A 20,807-nucleotide genomic window follows, 5' to 3' on the forward strand; every position below is an offset into this window, starting at 1 on the left:
ACACCGGGGACACCCGGACACGCGGGACACCCGGCACACCGGGGACACCCGGCACACCGGGACACCTGGACACCCGGGACATCGGGGACACCGGGGACACCCGGACACGCGGGACACTGGGGCACCCGGCACACCGGGACACCAGGACACCCGGACATCCGGGACACCCGGCACACCGGGGACACCCGGACACGCGGGACACTGGGTCACCCGGGACACCCGGACATCCGGGACACCCGGCACACCGGGGACACCCGGACACGCGGGACACTGGGTCACCCGGGACACCCGGACATCCGGGACACCCGGCACACCGGGGACACGCTCCCCCGCCCAACGCGGCACCCTGGGGCGGTGGAACAGCCTCGGGGGCAGCGGGTACCCGGTCCTGCCGCTCCCCGGGGCGCTGGCAGGGGCACGCACTCCCGGCCCACCCTGCGCTCGGGCTCGGGAGCTGTCCCCACCTTCTTCTACAGTTGTGTCTGGAACAGAACTTGACACACACAGTATGATTTGGCAATCTTTATATCCACAATACATCATAACCATGCACAAAAATCGAGTGATGTGTTTATTTACAAAGTGAATTGCACTTAACACAGGAACCAGGAATAAAAGTAAATGAAAGGAACCTCTCTTCTGGGTTGCATAAAAGCCCAGTACTATTTATAGCCTACAAAGCCTGGTAGTCAACACTACCATGCATTATCTGACCAGTGTAAAATAGGAATTGCCGTTATTTATTGAAACAGTGCAGCCCTGGAGATACTCATTCCATGGAAACATTCCATAAATCACCATCCCAACTACATTTAAGAATCTGAAGTCAAGAGAGTCCACCCTTCAGACCCCACTTACTGTGTTTTACTTGAAGGACAGTTAAGTCTTCACTTCCAATTGTCTGATTTTCCTTAGCTGAAATTCAGGCCCCTACCTTTAACACAGTTTGTTCTACTCTTTTATGGAGGAAAACATCTTCCCTAAGTGACTGAACCGCTTCACTGGGATCTTCTTTCCTTCTACAGAGTCCAGAACCTCTAAGCAAGTTCTTCCTTCGTGCTTGGAAGGGAAACGATCACCAAGACTTGGTAAGACTGAGCCAGAAAAAGATCCCACCCACACCTTCTGAAGCAGCACAGCATGCAGGGATCAAAGCACCACGGAGCAAAAATATCTCCTGTACATTTTTCCAACAGCTTTTGTTGAGTGACTGATTCAAATAAAGGCACAGCCCAACCCTTACCACACCCAGCCAAGAGCTCTGTGCTTACACAAGAGCCCTTGGGCACCACAGGTCACAGAACAGCACCCAAATGGGGGCATCTCTGAGATCCATCATCTTTCTACTGCCTCTAAACCTGCCACAGGGCCAAGAAGGCACCAAACTGCCTTTCTTCTACCAAATCTTGACGGCCTCCACAGCACACGCTGAAATCGTTTTAACAAAGTAGCAAGCGGTCACCCATCAACTGGATTTTTACATTTATACAAGTATGGAGCTTTAAAACTTTCCTACAAACCAGACTTCCTTGTTCTGTGCAGGCTCCAGTGAAGATCCCAGACTAACTCACCTGCCTGTAAGCACTAACTCTGCAGGAAAAGAGATTGGATTGATCTGGTGGACCCCAGGAATTCATTTTACCAATTAGCTGTTGGTGTGCTCAGGACCAAGTCACTTTTATGTATGAATTTTGGCCTTCACCCTCCCCATCAGTAAGAGGAGAGGCAGCACAACAGACTCCTGCCTAATTCTGCCTGAAAGGGCCTGTTCTAGACATCAGCAGGAGCCTCTGACTGACGGGTGCGTTACTGACAGAGGTGACAGCACTCAGGGCTTTGTAGTGTTTTCAATAGTTAAAGGAAAGTCAACCTCAACATCCAAGCAAGCAGAGCATACATTCCTTCTTTCACAGCCAGCTTTCCTGTTATCAGGAGTTTTACAAAAGCAAAATTCAGCCCTCAAATCCCTTGGGACAGATGGAAGAGAGCTGGAACCTTTTCTTTTTTCCTGACAGTAACACTGAGAGACACACAGCCAGCAAAGCCGTGGGATGAAGCAGTCCAGTTGAGGTTACATGTAGTCTGTAATTTCCACATCAGGAAAGCAAGCTTAAGGAGTCTGGGTTACTGGAGAGCTTCTCTGAATGTCAGACAGCTCTTGAGCATTTCCAGCTTCCTCAGGATTTCTCCAAGTCTTCCCCTCAGCAATTCCAGCACAATAGTGGGCTGGGTTGTGGATGCAGTTTCTAAGGAGTGCACAATGCTTCATCAGGACACCAGGAACCCCAGACCAGAAGCATTTTCCTTGGTCTATGCATAGGAAGATGGCTTAATCTGGCAGAACTGGTCCCTGTCCTTTTTCTGTTGTCACAAAGAGCCCTGTGCTTAGTCTGGGCAGGAGCACCTCAGACCCACAGAAGGGCTGTGGCTCCGCCTGAGGAAGAGCCTCGTCTCATACTGAAGGATCATAGCAGATAAACCCCCCTCAGTTCCCAGTGCTCAAAGGAGCTACATGGGTGCACATGTGCACACATGCAACTCCCACATCCTGGGTGCCCCCAGCAAAGGGCAGGAGGCCTTTCCCTGTCACACAACAGATCTCAAACACAATAGAATGGTCCAAGGTCCACCAGCGCTGAGAGGGCTTTGGACAATGGAGTTGTTCAAGAGCTCTTCAATACCCATAAATTTAACAGCAGTTAAGCCCTAGACACTGACCTTTCACTGGGACTCTGCGGCAAAGTTTAGAGCCTTCCAGAAAGTCAAAGACTAAAGAAAATCTCTTAAGAGACAAGCAAGTGACTAAACTGCTTCTTGGCTTCTTACACCAGGCCAGACTGATTCTAGAAACTTCATGTTAAGAACAGGACTTGCAGAGTAAGCATGTTAATACATCACCCTGAACTAATGAGTCCTCTTAACAGTACAATTCCTCCTCATGCTATCCAACTGATTTCTTTATATAAAGTTTGTTCAAAAATTAAGGAGCCCAGCTCCACTAGTGTCCACTTGTTCTCAAATGAAATATTTTCAATATTTCAAAACTTTCCATTCTCTCACTGCCAGCTGTCTAAACACTGACTGCATGTTACTGTCTAAACACTGACTGCATGTTACATTCTGGTCTTGGACCACCAAAAAGGAGACATCCCAGTTCCCACCTTCTCTCAAGAGAATGCTAGTGAAGTAAATACCAAGTGTTGAAAGTGCTTCCTGAACTGGAACACCCTTAGGACAGAGCCCTGTGATGCCTGAAGAGGAATTCATACCCTCATTCAATGGCATCAGCCTGCAAGCATGCACCCCTTCACCTTGAATATATCCTCTAAACAAAGCTGAAGAGTGGAAGTGCCAGGCACCACGTGCATCCTGCGCTGTGAGCTGGAGCCCTCTCAGTGCATACAGTACAAAATTAAAGGCATTGGTCTGGAAATCTTATAAAAGAAAAGCCATCAGAGTTAACTGCCCTTAATTTTATTACGTAACCAGACAGAACAGTTGAGACTGGAATGTCAGATTTCCCCTTCAAACACAATTCACAGTTTCATATTTGCTTTGTATCAGTAAAGAAAAATCAACTCATTAATATGCAGCTGGGATTCATCCAGTGAGGTACAGGCTCAGAATACAGAGCAAAAACTCACTGCAAATGGCTCCACAAGCCTTCAGGGAGCAGCAGATGGTCTCCAGCTCCTCCTTTAGACCGTTTCACCCAGTATTGGCCATCAGAACATTCAGTGGATACCCGAGGGGATACAAGTGTGCAAGAGCTAGTGAGTGATGAAAAGCCATCAGAGATTTGCACAAGCAACCAAGAGACTGACTACACAAAGTTGTGGTAACATTCTTCGCATTCAGCACAACAAAGAATTAGAGTAGTTAGCCCTGCTGATGACAAATCTGTTACATCAGTGAAGTACAATCATTTAAGAATTACAGTCTGCAGTTCAGTAAAACGGTAAGAGGAAAACAATGTTAGTAGTTATTATGTGAAATCCTAATATTATGCATTTTAGTAGAGGTCAATAGTGAAAGATCATGAAGAGAAAGTTCCAGATGCTATGGATCTGCAGAAGTTTTACAAAATGTATAAAGTATTGTGTTTCTCTACAACAACCAAAACCCTTACAAGTGCAAGTATATATGTGACATGAAAATATTGCTTCACTCACTCAGACAGGGGCAGGAGAAATCTAGAGAAAAAGCAGCATGCAAAAAAAACCCAACCCTGGAACTAGAGCAGATCCTGCTTTCAGACACTGACCTACAGTACAAAAGAAGCCTACTTGTACAGGTTGCAAAAGGTTTCTGAAATCAATACGCTGGCACTTACTGTACAATAATGTTAACTGATTAACATAAGCTATGAATAAATATTAAGCCACTTCATAAAGCCTGCACAGGCATTCATGGTGGCAGAAAAAGCAATGCAGACATATTTCATTGTTCCCAAATAAAACAAGAACAGAGAAAGATTTCCCAAGCAGGAAACAGTAAACTACACAGCCAGACTAACTGTATTAGGGGTAATTACAGAATAAGTAATGTTATTTTCAACAGCTTTCTTATGTGTGTGCAGCCACTAAAATCCTCACTGTGAGACTTCATCAGGACAGAAAACAGAGCATTTGGCAGGATAGCTAGTTTAATTTCTCCCCCATGTTTACAGAAACACAAGAAAAAGAGATATCTGACTATGGGAGGAAAAAACCTTGTCACCTAAATGTAGTTATTTCTTCAACTGGTAGAGTCAAGTCCCATTGTTCCCCTCCCAGAAAACAAAAACAACAACAAAAGCAAACTAAAAAAAAACCTAACAAAACCAAAACAAACCCATTTGAGAAGAGTGTTTCATGGGATAATATCCAGCAGCAGATGTTCCAACACAAACATGTCTATCAGATCAGTGACTACATTTCAAGCCCAGAAGTCACCACATGGAAGGGGTTTCAGAGGCAGGGGGATGTTAGCCCTACAATTAAAGCTCTAATATGAGAGGGGAGATTTGGGAATGGAGTAAAGGAGGGGGGAGGGAGTCACTGAATCACAGGAGATAGGAAGTGCACACAAGTTTCTAAATGAAGCACAGACGAAGTGGAGGGCACAAGAGTCATCTAGAGAAGGTCACAGGTTCTGACAGCACTGGAGTTTGTTGGATTTCTGTCCATCGGTGGTTGGTGGGACGCTGATGTCGACGACGTTGTTGCCAGGAGACTCATCGTGCGCAGACCGGTCGGCGATTTGCTTCTGCGACACGATGCGGTAGATCTCTGCAAGGAGAGCACACGGGTCAGAGCCCCGGGGGCACGGCCTCCCACGGGGCACAGCGCCGAGCAAACTGCCCAAGAACATGCCAGAACCCAGGAGTGAGAAGATTTAAATTGAGGGCTCTGAAAGGGAATCTAGGCTAAGCAGATGTGGCATGTAACATCTGGCTGGCGTTCCCGTTCTGGAATGAATACGCCAGCTCTGTCTGGAAAAGTTATTAAGACAAGAGTCCTCGCTGTTGTTCTGCAACAGCACTTCCTATCCCATTCTTTTTCAATGACTCCACGAAAATGGGGATTATTAAAAGGGTTTTTAAATGGGAACGGAGCAGGAATGCTCATTTCTAAAACAGGGAATCATCTTCTTTGTGATTAAAAAAAAGTGGGCAGCATACTCCAGAAACACCAATCACCAGGATGCTGGGAAACGTCCTCCACAGCAGCAAATCACCTGATCCCCACCTCTGCTCCTGGCAACCTGCTACCGCCAAGTAACAGCAATGCTCCTCTCTGCAACGCATCAGTCAGTTTTCCTACCTATGACAGTAAAAAGCCACATGGATCCATAAAGCCCCATCCTTCTCCAAATGAATTGATTTGACTCTAACTTATGCTTGAAAGCACACAGATCCACAAAGCTGTAACCACTGAAGAGAGACTGGCAGCTTAAAAGCCATCAGGAACAAACTGTTTCAACTGCATAGTTAGTAGAAGTATCATAAGTGGAAAGGCTTTTGAGTTACTTATTTCACTGACTATAAGCCCTTGTTCCAACTTCCCTCCATTGTGAAACAGGAAAAGGGCAAGTACTTCCCTGGAAGTCTGTGGTAAATATTATGGTCACATTCATACAGCCACAACCCCAAACCAGCAACACCCAAAGCCTTTAGTAAGATTTAAAAATCATAGGGAACTGTGCAGGGCTTGTTTACGGGGGGTTTCGTTAGGCTTTTTTTTTTTTTTTTTAAGAATCTGCACATATTTATATTGTTTAAAATGGAAACCTTTCACTCAAGGCCAATCTTGTTGCCACTGGTTACCTACAGATCTTTGCTGAAAGGGACAAAGAGGGTTGTTCAGAGGCTGTCACATCCTCTTTCTTGCCTGCTCAGTACTGTATTTGAATTTGAGCTGTTCAGAGTCATTGCCAAGCCCCCTTTGCTTTGGGGTAGCATCTCTTTGGGGTGTTTTGTGTTTTTTTTTTCTTCCAGTCTTTAGTGATCCCTCAAACGCGTGACCAGGAAGGAAACTCCTGTCCTGCTGTTCCCACTCTCTTCCCTCCACCAAGTCCCCTGTGGTGGTTTCCAACTCACTACTCTACACAGCACATTTTCCTAGGTTCCTTCTCCTCTCTTAGAGGGATGATTCTCCCCCAGGTGTAATCCCTTAGGGAACAGCCTTTTCAGGACTAATCAGTCTTATTACCCATATGCCTATGTTACAGTGGGGATTACTGTAACACGATGTATCAAACAAGGAGGCCGTGGAAAAGAAATATATATATATGGACTGATTCTTGATAGATGTTTCAGAGATGTTTAATTTCCCAGCCGCATGGCCGGGGCTCTGCTGAGGAACTGTGGCAATCACGGGACCCGAGGGTCCCTGCCCATGCAGGGAAACACAAACCAACCAATGGGGAACGAGGCTGACCAGGGCCAGGGACCCCGACATTTCACCCGTTTATTTTTTAAAACAACTGGATAAACATAACAAGAACAGTTTTAAAACAAAACAAGCCTTTAAATGTCCAAACAGATTCTCTGGAACATCTTAAGGCTGACAGAAGGGAGACAGAACTCTCCGAGCATGGGTTGTGGGGAAACTGATGCAGGAGAGAGTTTAATTTCTTCCCTCCCCCTTTTCATCCCCCCTTCGGCATCAGAGAGGAATTGTAGGGAAATGGAATTGTATAGGGAAGCCATGGGGTGAAAAATGGATTAGGAATAAACTGGGGATGGGGCAAACTTAGGAAGGGGTTCATATTGGGTATAGGGTAAAAGGGGGAAGTAGGCTGTGGGTAGGGAAGTTGCTGGGATGGATATTGTTTATAATTTTGTGCATAACGGCTGCCTTTGACTGGAATACCTCCAGGCCCAGTAACATTTGCTGCTTGTAAACCCTTCTTTCCTTGCACTATATCAAATTGTACAACTTCCCCATCTCCTACACTTTGCAGGTAATTTTTAGGGTTATTCCTTTTTGCCTATGCTATCTGAACTGGACAATCTCAACACTTTTGGGAGCTCAGGATGCTGCTGAGAGAGAGGGGTTTGAGTTCCGTTTGCCCAGGCCTGACCTCAGCTTGAGTTGTTACCACACTGTGGCTCTCCTAGAGAGGCCTCAGGCCAGCATCTCTAACCAGGGTCAGTCTCAGGGACCTGAGAGGGAACACTGCAAGGGAAGACAGGATGGATGGTGACTGTTGAGCTACACTCAGAGCACTAAAACCACAAATACTGTCTCAGAGTGCCAGTGAAGTTTCAGATCCAGCCAAGTGTCCCAGATCAGCCGTGAATCTGCTACAGGGTGCGAGACCGGCCCAGCTCCAGCTCTGGGCAATCGGCTCTGCCTCACCCTTCAGCTGCTTCACCAGTAGCTCTAATAACACAAATCTGCTGGGCAGCAAATACACCCCATTCCTCATCTGTTAGGCTTTTTAGCCATAGAGGCAGCTTGGCTGCCCTTTTTCTCCTGCCTGCTTCTTCTTGGGCACCTTGGAGTCAGAGTTGGGGTTGCTCAGTCTGGAGAAGAAAAGGCTCCTGGGAGACCTTACTGCAGACTTCCAACATCGACAGTCCCCAAGAGAGCTGGAGAGGGACTTTGGACAAGGGCCTAGAGGGACAGGACAAGGGGGAGTGGCTTCCAAATGCCAGAGGACAGGGTTAGATGGGATATTGGGAAGAAATTCTTGGCTGTGAGGGTAGTGAGGCCCTGGTACAGGTTGCCCAGAGCAGCTGTGGCTGCCCCATCCCTGGAAGTGTCCAAGGCCAGGTTGGATGGGGCTTGGAGCAACCTGGTCTGGTGGAAGGTTGGTAGGGGGGCAAGGTGTATAACGAGATGATCTTTAAGGTCCCTTCCAACCCAAGTGGTTCTGGGATTCTGTAATCTTCCTCTAATTGCATTGCATTTCTGTTACCAACAGAGTTGGCCAGCATCTGACTTAGTGATCCCAAGGCTCTGTAGTCCTTCTCTGCACACCACTGCAAAAGGAACCCAAAAGAGCCTGCCTTGACAATTAACCCTATTAATGCTCAGCTTCTTTCCCAGTAAGAGACACACACCGATACATAATCAACCTATAACCCTTGCTATCAGCTGAGAACAAGAGTTCAGTAGTCTGAAAATGGTACCAGTCTGCTTTGGTGCAAGAGAAAATACTGGAACATTTAACTTCCCAGCACAGAAGTACAATTACTAGTTCCTTTACAACTAGTTCCTTTCCTGTTCCTGTCAGGAGATAGGAACCTCCAGGAGACAGAAACCCTCTTCTGGGACAAAAAAGGGTGTATGGGGTGGGAGGCAGAACACAAAGGCGAGATTAGAAAGCTTGCAAACTAACCATCATTCCCAACACTCATTTCCAAAACATTCCAGATAACTGAAAAATGTGCCCATGAAGAAAATCTACCACCTCAGCAGCTGCTCTGAATCCATAAAAACCATACCTGTAAGGATGTTCTTGAAGGCTTCTTCTACATTTGTTGAATCCAGAGCAGATGTTTCAATAAAAGATAAGTTATTTTTTTCTGTAATAAATAAGAAGTGGTTCAGTTAAAAACTTTAATAACACTTTATTTCACTTTTACTTTAAGGTTTTTATCTTTTATTTTAAGCCAAACCAGGCAGGGCACAGTCATTTTTTTTCTTTTCCCCATTACACAAGGAACACGTTGGTGCTGCAGTTCAGCAACATCTCCTTTGCCCAAAGTGCATTTTCCCCACTGCAGCCCTTGCTCAGTCCAACACAAAATATCATTCTCTTCTGGCTACAGATCATACCCGGAGGTGCCTTAAGCAAGAGCCCCAGCAAACGCACGTCAGCTGCTACAGAGACACAATTCTCCTCTGCAACCCCAAAAAGATCAACAGACCTATACTTTCCTAATCAGGCCCCACTTCCAAATAACAATGACCCCCTGGAACAGAGTCTATTTTCTTCTTTCCTCTTACAATGCAAAAGAATTTTTTTTATTAAAAAAGAAAGTGATTAACACTTAAATATCATACCGAAAATGGTTCTGTATCACATACCCAGGAACAGGTAAATTTCAGTCATGGAGCTTAAACACCAACAATTAGACATTTAAAACAGCCTTAGCAGGAAGTCAGGGTCAAAAAGTAAGAAGCTGAACCAAGTGACCAAAGTAATAGACTGTCTGGGGCACCCACCAACTTGTTTTGCTTCTCTTAGATAAATGTCGCTTCTCATTTATCTGAAAATTTTAAGTGGCTTTATTACCCCCAGGGTACTCGCTTACCAGCAAACTTCAGAAAGCATGTTTAAGCCTTGGTAATATTTCTAGAGGTACTTTAAAGGTTGTACATTTACATTCCACCTCCAAGCTTGACAGCCACACAAAAGCTGAATGTCCCCAGGACTTTAAGGGCAAAAGAGTATCTGACCAGTGCTCTACCAGGTAAGGAAGAGAGAAGGAATGCAGTAGCAGCATCTTACATAACCCATTGACTTCTCCCAACAAATGATCGCTGCATTTCAGTGAGACCAGATGACACTACTGCATGCATCAGCGCTCTAGAGCAGCAATGACCCCATCGAAGAGAAGGTTCAGTATTCCTTTGTAGCTGTCCACATCAATATCTACTCAGCAGAATCGGGTCTCCAGGAAGGAAGGACGGACATTTTGTGATTTTTATTGTGACATTTTCTCTCCTAAATGTTGCTTACTGTTTCTAGCCTTGTTAGAGGAAATGTTTAATCTTCAGCTATCAGGCAGCTCAAGGACAGTGTTTCAAAAACATGTACTACCACTAGATTTAAAAACCAACAGAAAACCACAAACTAAAAATGACCAAAAAATTCTCCAAAAAAAAAAAAAACCAAGCCAACCACACATGCTAGTTAATAAGCCAAGATACTTTAATTTTTAAAAAACCCAACAAAACATCTTAAATGTCTTTTTTAGGGTCCAAACTAAAACTTGAGGTGAGAGTTCAGCCCTGGACCAAACAGTGTGATCAGAGCAGGCACCATCCCCCAGGCCCCTGAAGCCCCAGCCCAGCCAGGCCGAGCACTAACCTGCGAAGGCCCTGGCCTCGTCGGTGGGCACGGCCCGGAGGTGGCGCAGGTCGCTCTTGTTACCCACCAGCATGATCACGATGTTGTTGTCGGCGTGGTCTCGCAGCTCCTTCAGCCAGCGCTCCACGTTCTCGTAGGTGAGGTGTTTGGCAATGTCATAGACAAGCAGAGCCCCAACAGCACCACGGTAATATCTGAAACCATGAGGCACAGCCCTTCAGCGAGAGCTCTGTCCCAGCCACACCAACAAACAGGCCATCTAGCTCTTCTATAATGCTTTACACGTCAGAAAAAGTTGTGCTGATGCAAATACTGTTGTTGGAGGGGTTTTGAAGCCTAAAACCAAGTTCCAATTGCAGGGGTTTTTTTGTAATGGCATTTCTAAAAAAATCCTGTGTGTATACCAAAATGCTGGAGAGCCTGCAGAAACCAGGACTAAAAATGTCCTGTCCACTCCAACCATGTGCAGGAAAACTCACCGTTCCAGAATCAGTACAGCTGGGTGGTTTTCGTGAAGTTACGACCTAACTTTCTACTAGGAAAATAGCCCTTAATAAAATGTCAGTATTTGTCCCTGATCCTTCAAATATCCCCTGGCCCTCCTACAAATTAAAGAGGGGACTCTGGGCTATATTGTCACGATCCACAAACCTCTAATCCAGGAACAGAGTTTGCCCCCTCAGGGCAGGTTTGGGCCCATTTCAACACAAGCCAAGGGCTCAGCTCAGCACAAGTCAAGCTGTATCAGCAATCCTGTAACATCCATATCTCTCTTCTACACAATACTACCATTTCTCCTCACTTGTACCAGCACCTGTCTGACATGTTGTTGAACTGAGTCAGGGCACCAAGTCAGCAGAAAACATTCCCTTTTCCCCGATGTTTGGCATTCCGCTGGCCGAGCAGGCTGAACTGGCTGAGTGACGTGTCAAGCAGGAGTTAGTGCCAGCACAAAGGAGAGCAGGATCACAGGACTGCAGCTGCCCTCATTCCCAGCAGTAAAACCTGTGGTTGACCCAGACTGGACTAGCAGTTTTTACAGCAAGAACAAGGGTCACAAAAGAATTCCTGAAAGTCACACTAACAGTTCCAGAAACAATGCAATTTGAAATTGTCACTTACATCTGCTTCTGCATCCCTTTCCCTACAGACTGCTCCCTTTGGGTTCCAGGCTCTCCTGGTTTTCTCCCATCTTGACAAAATTCCCCTTACCTTGAGTTTAATGGCTCAATCTGTGCATGACTCAGAGACATGTTTTTACCTTTAAAAACTGATATACATCTGCAACGTAATAAAAAAAATCAACTCACTGATCAGAAAATGCTCTGGAGAACCAGGCCTGACAAAAGGGTTTGCTTTTTGTCCTCTGCCAGATACTTTTGTCTGCATAGAAACAGGTACACCTCAAGCCACTCTGTGAATTAACAGGGTGCCATAGGTGAAAAAGCTTCTCACCTTCAGGGATTGTGCCTAATGCTGCACAGTCAGCACTATCATAGTTGCCTTCCTATGTCCTGGCTATTCAATGTGTGTGCTCATGGACCTAATTTTCAGGGCTGTGACTAATTCAAAGTCATTGAGATTTCAAGGGACTTTTTGGCTGCAGATTTTCCTAAAAATACCCTCAGTCTCAAGACTGAGGGAGCAATGGAGACCAGAAGCCATGGGTGTTACAGTAAGCCTCCATTGCCTAGACCAAAACTTGATACCAACAGTACCCAATTTCTATCTGAAATGACACTCACTCCATGTAATGAACGCAGCACATTCAGCACAGACAAAAAACCAAATCACAAAACTCAAACAGAATTTCCCCCAGTTTTGATTTAAGCTGTCATTTGCTTCTATAATAGTAACATGAGAATCTAAAAATTACTTTCATTATATTAATCAAGGGAACACGAAGTATTTCCTATCTTATGACTTGGATCCACATTGAAGTTTGTCATAACGACTTTGTCACGTGTCCAAAATATGTTTCATTCTCTACCCAATAGATTTATCTGCAGCATCTCTGCTAGAATTCTGCTGAGCAAAGACACAGTACTCACGCTGAGGTAATGGCGCGGTATCGCTCCTGGCCTGCAGTATCCCAGATCTGTGCTTTTATCGTCTTCCCATCCACCTGGATGCTCCTGGTGGCAAATTCCACCCCAATGGTGCTCTTACTCTCCAGATTGAACTCATTGCGTGTGAAACGTGACAGAAGATTACTTTTCCCAACTCCAGAGTCTCCAATCAACACAACTGAAAGGAGAGACATTATTTTCACAATTAATTCCTTGTACCAGCACTGACCCCACGCAGCAGGGCGGCCTGGCAGGCAACACCCACCAGAAATGCACAGCCAGGTAACACAGGAGAGACTTAACATGGACAGCACCTCAGACTTTACTATGCACAGCTTACTTCAACCCCAGAAGAGCCCCAAGCTGTTTTGTGGTGAGTAGCTGCCCAGTCCTCAGAGGTGAAAATGAGAAATTGCTACAGCAACTGTCAAAGTCAAACAGTGCTTTGGAGGCCCCAACCACTGCAGCAGGCAGAGGTAAGAGATGCCCCTCACACACTCAACCTTTGGCACAGGAAGGCTGCAACCCACATTTTAAGAAACACTACAGGCAAGAACATGGCAACAGGCCACCTGTCTGCCCAACAAAAGCCGTTGTACAGTATAAGTGTACTCTCTTTTTATTAAAAGACCAAAAACATGGTAAGTAAACAATTATTTGCAGTCCCTGATGGAGTATTATGAGGTGTTTTATTTCAATAATTTAATTCATAAGTATGTTCACCACAGAAAGAGTAGAAGACATTTGATACTAGAAAAAAGATACAAAGCAAAGCAGAACTTCATCCAGCAAAACAAGTTGTAGTAAACTGCACGAGAAGTAAGAGATGAGCTAGAAACCTCTGCCTCCACACGTGGTGTTGCCACGATAACAGAAAAATGTGAGTGCAGAGAGATCTTCAGCACACAAAGCCCAGCTTTCCTGAAAGGAATTGTGAAAACAAAGGTACATCTTGTGGCAGGAGGTTCCCTCTACTTTTTGGCTTATGGATGAGAGCAAGAAATAACTGAGAGAAACAAAAGCTGAAACAGCTGAGCCATTCTCCCTTCCTCTCCCAAACACTGTATCACATAGCCTTCGGAATTCAAATGTCCTGGCTCAAGCAAAAGGAAGAAAGGCAGCCAGCCTCTGTGAGCTTCTTTAACCCTGGGAATATTTCCTACTCCAGTTCTAAGTAGAGATCTGCTGATCTTCCTCATTCATATGGTCTGTTTTTCCTACGGAAAAGCAGACATGGGCAAAAAACATTCCCAATTTCCCCCCAACAACTACAGAAGAATCTTCTCATTGCACACTTCCAGAATGAACTCACCAGTGTCCCCCCAGGGCCAAGGATCATACTTGTCTCTTAGTGCTACTACAGCTTTTCTCTGCTCAGGCCATTGTTTGAGGATGCAGCTCTGGCAGCGTCCTGCTCCAGCTGGCTGCCACCCCACCCTTGGAGCACATTCCCAGGCTGCTGCTGGACCCTGGCTCTCTGCTGCGACAGCTCCAGAGAGCTGCACAGGGGGATTGTTGAAACGCTCTGGACAGTGCCCCCAGCATCTCATCTGCCTGACAGCACAGACAGACAATTGTGCTAGCACAGCTGAACAGGCAAAACATAAAAGAGGCAGGAACGGGCAGCCAGCACATCGTGGCAAGGCACCACAACTCCCTGCCTGGGAGAGCTTAAACCTCCTCAGAGCACTCTGCCTTCCCTGGCAAACTGCCTAAACCATTTTTTAGGGTATGAGAACAGACAGATAAAAAAAGATTTTATTACAAGTTCTAACTCTAGGGTTTTGTTAGCTTTATTTTCCAGACAAACAGTTTTTCACCACTAATTCCATGGGACCTTCCAACAACAGGCCGAGGTCACCCATCTCACACAGGGATCTGCTGGCTGGACTAGGCTCTATCCTACAGCAAAGCCCTGACCATAACCAAAAGTAAGAACATCCACCACACAAACTAGACCAGATTGGAAAAGCCCTGAGGCTTCCAACTGTTTCTGAAGGGAGTTATCTTCCCATGACTTTGCAGCTGGAGAAAGCACAGCCTTTCCAGGTTCTAGCCATCTCCTATGCTCTGGCATTTTAAAAGTATCCGTTTTGGGCATAAACCATGCAAACGGCTCTCAGGTCATTAACTCCACCTGCCACTGGAAGAAAATTCCAGGGGTCCCACATTCCTTTGGCTGGCTACTCACAGGCTCCCTTCACCAGGCTGCCCCACATTGCAGCAGAGCTTCTAAAACAGAATTTTTCAGAAGTTAAAGGAAGGCAACCAGATCCCAATTCAATAAAGGGCATTCTAGCCTAGAGTTTCCAAGTACTTCTTATTAATACTCAATCTTGAGCATTAAATGAGCATTTTCACTTTCAGAAGAAAGATGCCAAGACTGGGGGTCCCACGTGCAGACAGAAGCCACAAGCTTTTATTTTCTATGGGAGTTGAGCAAGAAGGTACCTTCAACATCCTGGACTAAGTGATTAGATCTTGGGAAAGTTTCTAAATTTGGTAACAGGCCACCACACAGCATCGCCTGTTCAGATTCAGAAGTCATGACAGAGTAGAAAAAAGTTCCAAATGACAGTTTAAGAGCCTGAATACTCCCTAAACACGCCTCACCAGAACTGATGAAGTCACTCTCCAAATGCCCCTAAGGGCCACACTGGTGATGGAAAGATGTACTGGTTTCATCTTGGAAGTGACATGAACCAATAACCAGCACCAGCCATCTTCAGATGGCTCGAAGCACACAGACAAGCCTCTCGCAGTGCCCTGTTTATATCCTGAATCCTGCTCCTTCAGTCTTTCCCGATTTTCCGTCTCGTCCAGCACCCCCTGCCACTGTGTGAGTTATCCATCACCACATTACCCATCCATCAACTTAGCCACCACCCTCACTCTGCTTCCCATGTCTACAACATACAGAACTACAGCATAATCCCACCCCCCAACACCTGCCCTATATGTTGAGATCTTGTACAAAACAAGCCAAAATCAGAATTAAAATTCCAGTGCCATACATCATTGGTATGAAAGGGAAAATAAATAGATCAAGTTTATGATAGAACTGTAAATACACTGATTCATTAATCTGGAAAAAATAATATATACTTTTGAGCAATTAAGAAGATTAAGACTCCCTCTAGCACAGACCATCTAACCAGAGTTTGTGATAAATCTGAAGTACATAAGGTTACCAGATATTGGTGACTAATAGGATACGCATTTGTTTTTAATAACCACAGCCTTTGCTAAGCTGAGACTAATCAGAGCAGTCTAAATTCCCACAAAGGTAAAGGAAAGCTCTTTTTCCTATGCTGCTTTTTCCTGCCTTTTTCATGAGCCAGCACACATCTGCAGAACCTCAGATTTAATTCTTAAACACTGATAATAGCTAATCTTCTTGAGAGCAAAATTAATGTGCAGATCACATTTTAATAGGTACAAGACATCCAACATTTTTAACGGCTCTTCAAAGGTCACAAATTCAATTCCAGATCAACGCATTCAAAACTCAGGCTGCAAAGTCCCTGCTTTTTCACCATCCCCGCTACAAAACTAACTGGGAACAGGGGCCTGTACTGCTGGCTTCGCTTGGGTCACATCACTGAACACAGCCACAAGCTCTTCACAGCCTCACTACCCCACACAGCCCTGCACACACGGTTTGGCTCCTTCCCCCAAAGGCTGGCTTGAGTAACAAATAATATTTTGTTCTGATCAATAAAATAAGCAGTTTTGTTGGGATGCACACAAAAGAAAGGGAAATTGGAAACAAAGAAGCACTAGTTTGGCAGAGCAGCTTTGACCATAATCACTCACATCCCCAGAGTGCTCCCAAACCTTAAGTTAGTCATTGCCTGCCACGTGCTGTCCTTTGGAAATGGGTGGCAGGGGAGACAGTCAAGCCTTAAATTTAATAAACTTTCCCAGACTGAGATCCTCCTACGTCATTATTTCTACCTCTGACTACTACACAGACTGACAGAAGAGAGTTCAAAAGCCATCTGCGTAGCTAAGAAGGGGCTAAACCACAAGCCAACCAAAGTCCTGGGCATTATTATAGCAATTGTCCTTGATGTTTAATTCCACTGCTGGAGAAGGCAGGAAGAAGAGGAAGGGGAGTTGGTCCCACAGCAGAGCCCTCATCCCACTTGGTCCCATTTATTTCTTGTCTAGTCCCAAAAAGCCTCAAAGGACGGAAAAGATAAATAATCAAACCCTCAAAGAAACCCTTCTCTATCTACTTATTTTTTAAAAAAACATCCACACAACTCCTCCCAAAAGATGCACAGAAAAGGACAATCCTCTCACCTGTTTTTTATTAAGTGCTACAAAGTGTGCCAGCATCACCACAGCACAGATCTTGACCAAATGACTTCAGGTTGAGTCTTACTCCAGATAACGTTAAAAACACATTTCAAAGCAAGTATTTTTAAAAGACAAATGCTGTTTCCCTACCTAATTGACTATTCAGAGAAAGAAAAAAATAAGTACAATGTTTAGGCTTTCAAGTTCCTGGCTATTAAACCACCTGGGAAACAGACGGTGGAATGACTTCAGAAGGAAACTACTTTAGACTCAGACAGTTTAGCATATTTTTGCAGGCTGGTCTTCTGCTTTATAGGCAGAGAAGAAATAAGGGGGTTTTTCCCCCATTGTCCTCAAGATTCAACCCCCTGTAAAATAAATAAAGTAAACAGGCAAATATATCTATAAAATACTACCCACAGATGAGTAATTGTTCTTTCCTTTGGTCCACAAGTTCGGAATCACTGCTGCCCTTGTGAGAGTCCAGGTACAAAGACCGTGTCCCTAAATCAAACGCTTGGGAAATCATCACAGCAGCAAGTGACCCCCAGAGCCCTCACAGACCACCAAGGGCGCCGTTAGCACTGCCCTTCCCAAGAGTGAACTCTCGGGATGATAACTGGGTTTCAGCCGCACTACCAACAGGAGATTCGGTGCAAAACAGGCTGGGAAACCAAAGACGATGGTGCTACACCCACCTGCACTGCTCCTCGGGCCTCACAGGCAGAGCTGTGGGCTGCTCCGGGAAATCGGTCGGGTTGAGCCTCTGAACAGGCAGGAGCCCGGCCTGCGGAGACATCCCACGGGACAGAAACCCCGAAGACATCCCACGGGACAGAAACCCTGAAAACATCCCACGGGAGGACACCCACGGCGACGATTCCCCCGGAGCCGGCGCAGAAGGAGCAGCACTGAGCCCTCACACAGCCCTGGACAACCCGACATGTCACAGGCAGGGGCAGGCGCGGCAAAACACCCATCAGCACAATCAAATTAACACCATTACGGTCCCAGGCTCCCGGTACCGGCGCTCAGCAGGGACCTGCGAAGGAGCCTTCACCAGCTTATGGTTTTTCAGCTCCGGCTCGACACCGGGCGATCTCCGGAAAACCACCGGCACCGCCGGGCACAGCCCCGGCCCGCGGTCCGCCCGCTCCCCGCCGCGGCTCCGGCCGTCCCCGGCGATCGCAGCCGCCCAGCTGCCGGCGCGCGGCCTACGCGGCCCGGGCCGGGCGGGGCGAGGAAGCCCGTGCGGCTCTCCCGCCGCTCCCCCGGGGCCAGACCAGGCCGGGGGCCCACAAGGCCGCCCCGCGCACCAAGGCCGCAGCGGCCGTCCCGGGCCGGCGCGGCCCGCTGATCCCGGCCGAACCCGGCGCGGTGCGGCGGCCGTGGCCCCGCTGAGCACGCACCTTTGAACAGATAGTCGTACTCGTCGTCGCGGGTGCCCATGGCGATGGCGGCGCCGACCCTCTGCCTGCCCGGCACCGACCGCGGCCCAGCCGGGGAGGGGCGCTCCCGCACGGGCCAACCAGCGCCCGCCAGAGCCCGCAGGAGGCGGACGGTGCGCCAGAGCCATCAACGACAGCCAATAAACGATGGAAGTTCCGCTGACTGGCAGGGAACGTTGCCCAATGAAAGGAGGGCAGCTGGGGAGGGGCGGTGCTTGGGTGCCTGAGCTGGGAACCTGAGAGACGGGGCGGGGCGGGGCCGGGGCGGGGCCGGGCGGGAGGGGGCGGGGTTTGGGTGAGGGCCGGGGCGGGGCTGTGGAGGCGGGGTTGGAGCGGGCGCGGGCGGGGCGCGGGGGAGGGGGGATTGTTTTCGGGGGAGGGGGTCACACCGGAGGGGGACGTGGCCCTCAGGGGGATGGGACTCCCCCGGTTTGAGCGGGATCGCTGGGAGAGGGGTTTCGCCCCGTTTGAGAGTGACTCCCCATCGCTGGGGCATGGTGTCATCTCTGGGTGGGGAGAGAACCGGCCCGGCCCGGGGGTCAGCGCAGCACCGGAGCTGGGGAGCACGGGGGCAGAGCCCCAGCAGCGCCTCGGGACACCGGGCTGCGCCCAGCGCCCCCGCCGCCTCGCTTCCCCCTCGGCTGCTCCCTGCCCCGCTCCGCGCTCCCGGCCCCACCTTCCTGCTAAACACCAGCTGAAAAGGCTGTTCTGGCAAAAACATGCCCTCACGGTGACACAATTGTCCAAGGAAAACATATCCCCTTTTTTTTTCCTGGCACGGCTCTAGGCAGTTTCCTGAGCGGAGCAGTGACCACAGCCAGAGGCCTCGTGGCCACTCGGGCAGTGGCTGTGGGACACCGTTCGCCTCGGCTTTATGGGCTCCAAGTGGGATATCCTTCACCTTCCCGACAGCAGAATTGCAAAAACTCATCCTGGGAACGCCGTCCAGGCTGCAGGACCAGTCTCAGGGAGCCACTCGGGAGCACAAGGGTGTCCTTGCTGCCCTGGTGGCCCCCTCCTCGTGCCCCCTCACGACCTGTGCACACTCGTGTCCCATCACTGGTCTGACACCTTTCGTTGTGGTTGGGCAAACCCCGGCAGGGAAGTTGCCGACTCCTTCCTTCCCTCTGTGATGTGCGGGGAAGTGGCTCTGTTCATCACACGTTTCTCTCTTTCTGGGCTGTGCTCATCACGACAGGTCTGCCCTACTTCCTCCCTGGAGGAGTGTTTATCCAGCTAAAGGATTAGTGGGTCTGCAGTATCACAGAGGGAGCAACAGCAAGACTGAGACAATGGTGAGGAAAAAGTTGGCTTTGGTCTTATTTTTGTTGGCCTTGGGAGATGCTCAGAGTGGGAGCAATGTCGGGATGGGGAGAGACTCAGACCCTCCAGGCTCCGTGGCACTGAGGTGCTCTCAGCTTCCCCCAGACATGTGAACACCTTGGACAGGCGGGATCATGGCGTCCAACAGGTCCCATTTACAAAAATAAGTGCTAATAAATGAGTGGGGGGTGAGGAAGAGGCAGTAGCCAGTCTGACAGCTTGGCAGGGTGTCCAGCTCCATGACAGCCAGGCTGTTAATGACCCAGGCTCTGAGAATGGGTGAGAGCCAACCTGCTGCATGCACACTGCAATCCCACTGCCGAGGTATCTAGGTATCCCTGTTGCATATCAGGCAATAGAAGCAGCAGGGAAGGAAAGCCAAAACTTCGTGAAACCTGTGGTCTAGGGAAGGCGCAGCTCCAGCCTAGCAATGGGTCGGGCCAGTTGTTTCTCTGCAACAGGCAGTGATTGCTGAAGGGCTGGGGGGGAAATCTTTTCTCAGAGGTTTTGGTACTCACATGCAGCATAGAGCATCAGACTTTTAATCCTTCCCATGCCAAAGGGAGTTTTAACACCAGGATCTGCAGGAAGGAGAAAGGTACCACTTTCTCCTGTTGATGCTGTTCCTGTTCCTGCAGGGCCCCAGTGAAATGCCCTGGTGGGTGATGATTAGAGCACACACAGGAGTGTTGAGCATCCCATGATGAACACTTCAATAGCATCAGGGGGAGCAAAGCTGGAACATGTTGGATGCAGAATCTCCTAGGAAGGGCAACTATGCCATGCTGAGTTTCCCACAGCTGATAATGCTGCAACCAGTGAGTGGCTGTGTGACAGGAGGGAGAGGAGGGTGGCTCCTTGCTGGTCTGCAAAGGAGGCCTTTGCTTGCCTTGGTTTGCTCAGCACAGTAGAACATCTTATTTTCATTATTACAAGTAACTTTATTGGTTCTGAACTGAACACTAATGGAGGAAGGTCTAAAAACCCACCAAAGCTATTTTTTATCAGTTTGGATGGAAATCACTTCCTTCTTTTCTTCTCCTAATGCCTGGGAGTTCTTGCCATAAGTTTTAAAGAGCGATACATGAAGGTGGCACCATTGTGAGTGCCATCAGCTCCAAAATCCCCTGGGACA

At 47.8% G+C, this 20,807-nt stretch overlaps 1 protein-coding gene across 1 annotated transcript; it reads right to left on the reverse strand.

Annotated features, from left to right (window-relative positions):
- Positions 1-509: 509 nt before the first annotated feature.
- RAB11B (RAB11B, member RAS oncogene family) lies at positions 510-18,435 on the reverse strand. The gene is made up of 5 exons (XM_082298111.1): positions 18,311-18,435; positions 12,579-12,774; positions 10,528-10,721; positions 8,936-9,016; positions 510-5,270 (listed from the first exon to the last, which is right to left on the reverse strand). The coding sequence occupies exons 1-5, from the start codon at positions 18,348-18,350 to the stop codon at positions 5,125-5,127; spliced, it is 657 nt and encodes a 218-aa protein (XP_082154237.1). The 5' UTR covers positions 18,351-18,435; the 3' UTR covers positions 510-5,124.
- Positions 18,436-20,807: the final 2,372 nt, after the last annotated feature.

Source organism: Coloeus monedula (genome assembly GCF_965178545.1).
Source record: "Coloeus monedula genome assembly, chromosome: 27".
Classification (NCBI taxonomy): domain Eukaryota; kingdom Metazoa; phylum Chordata; class Aves; order Passeriformes; family Corvidae; genus Coloeus; species Coloeus monedula.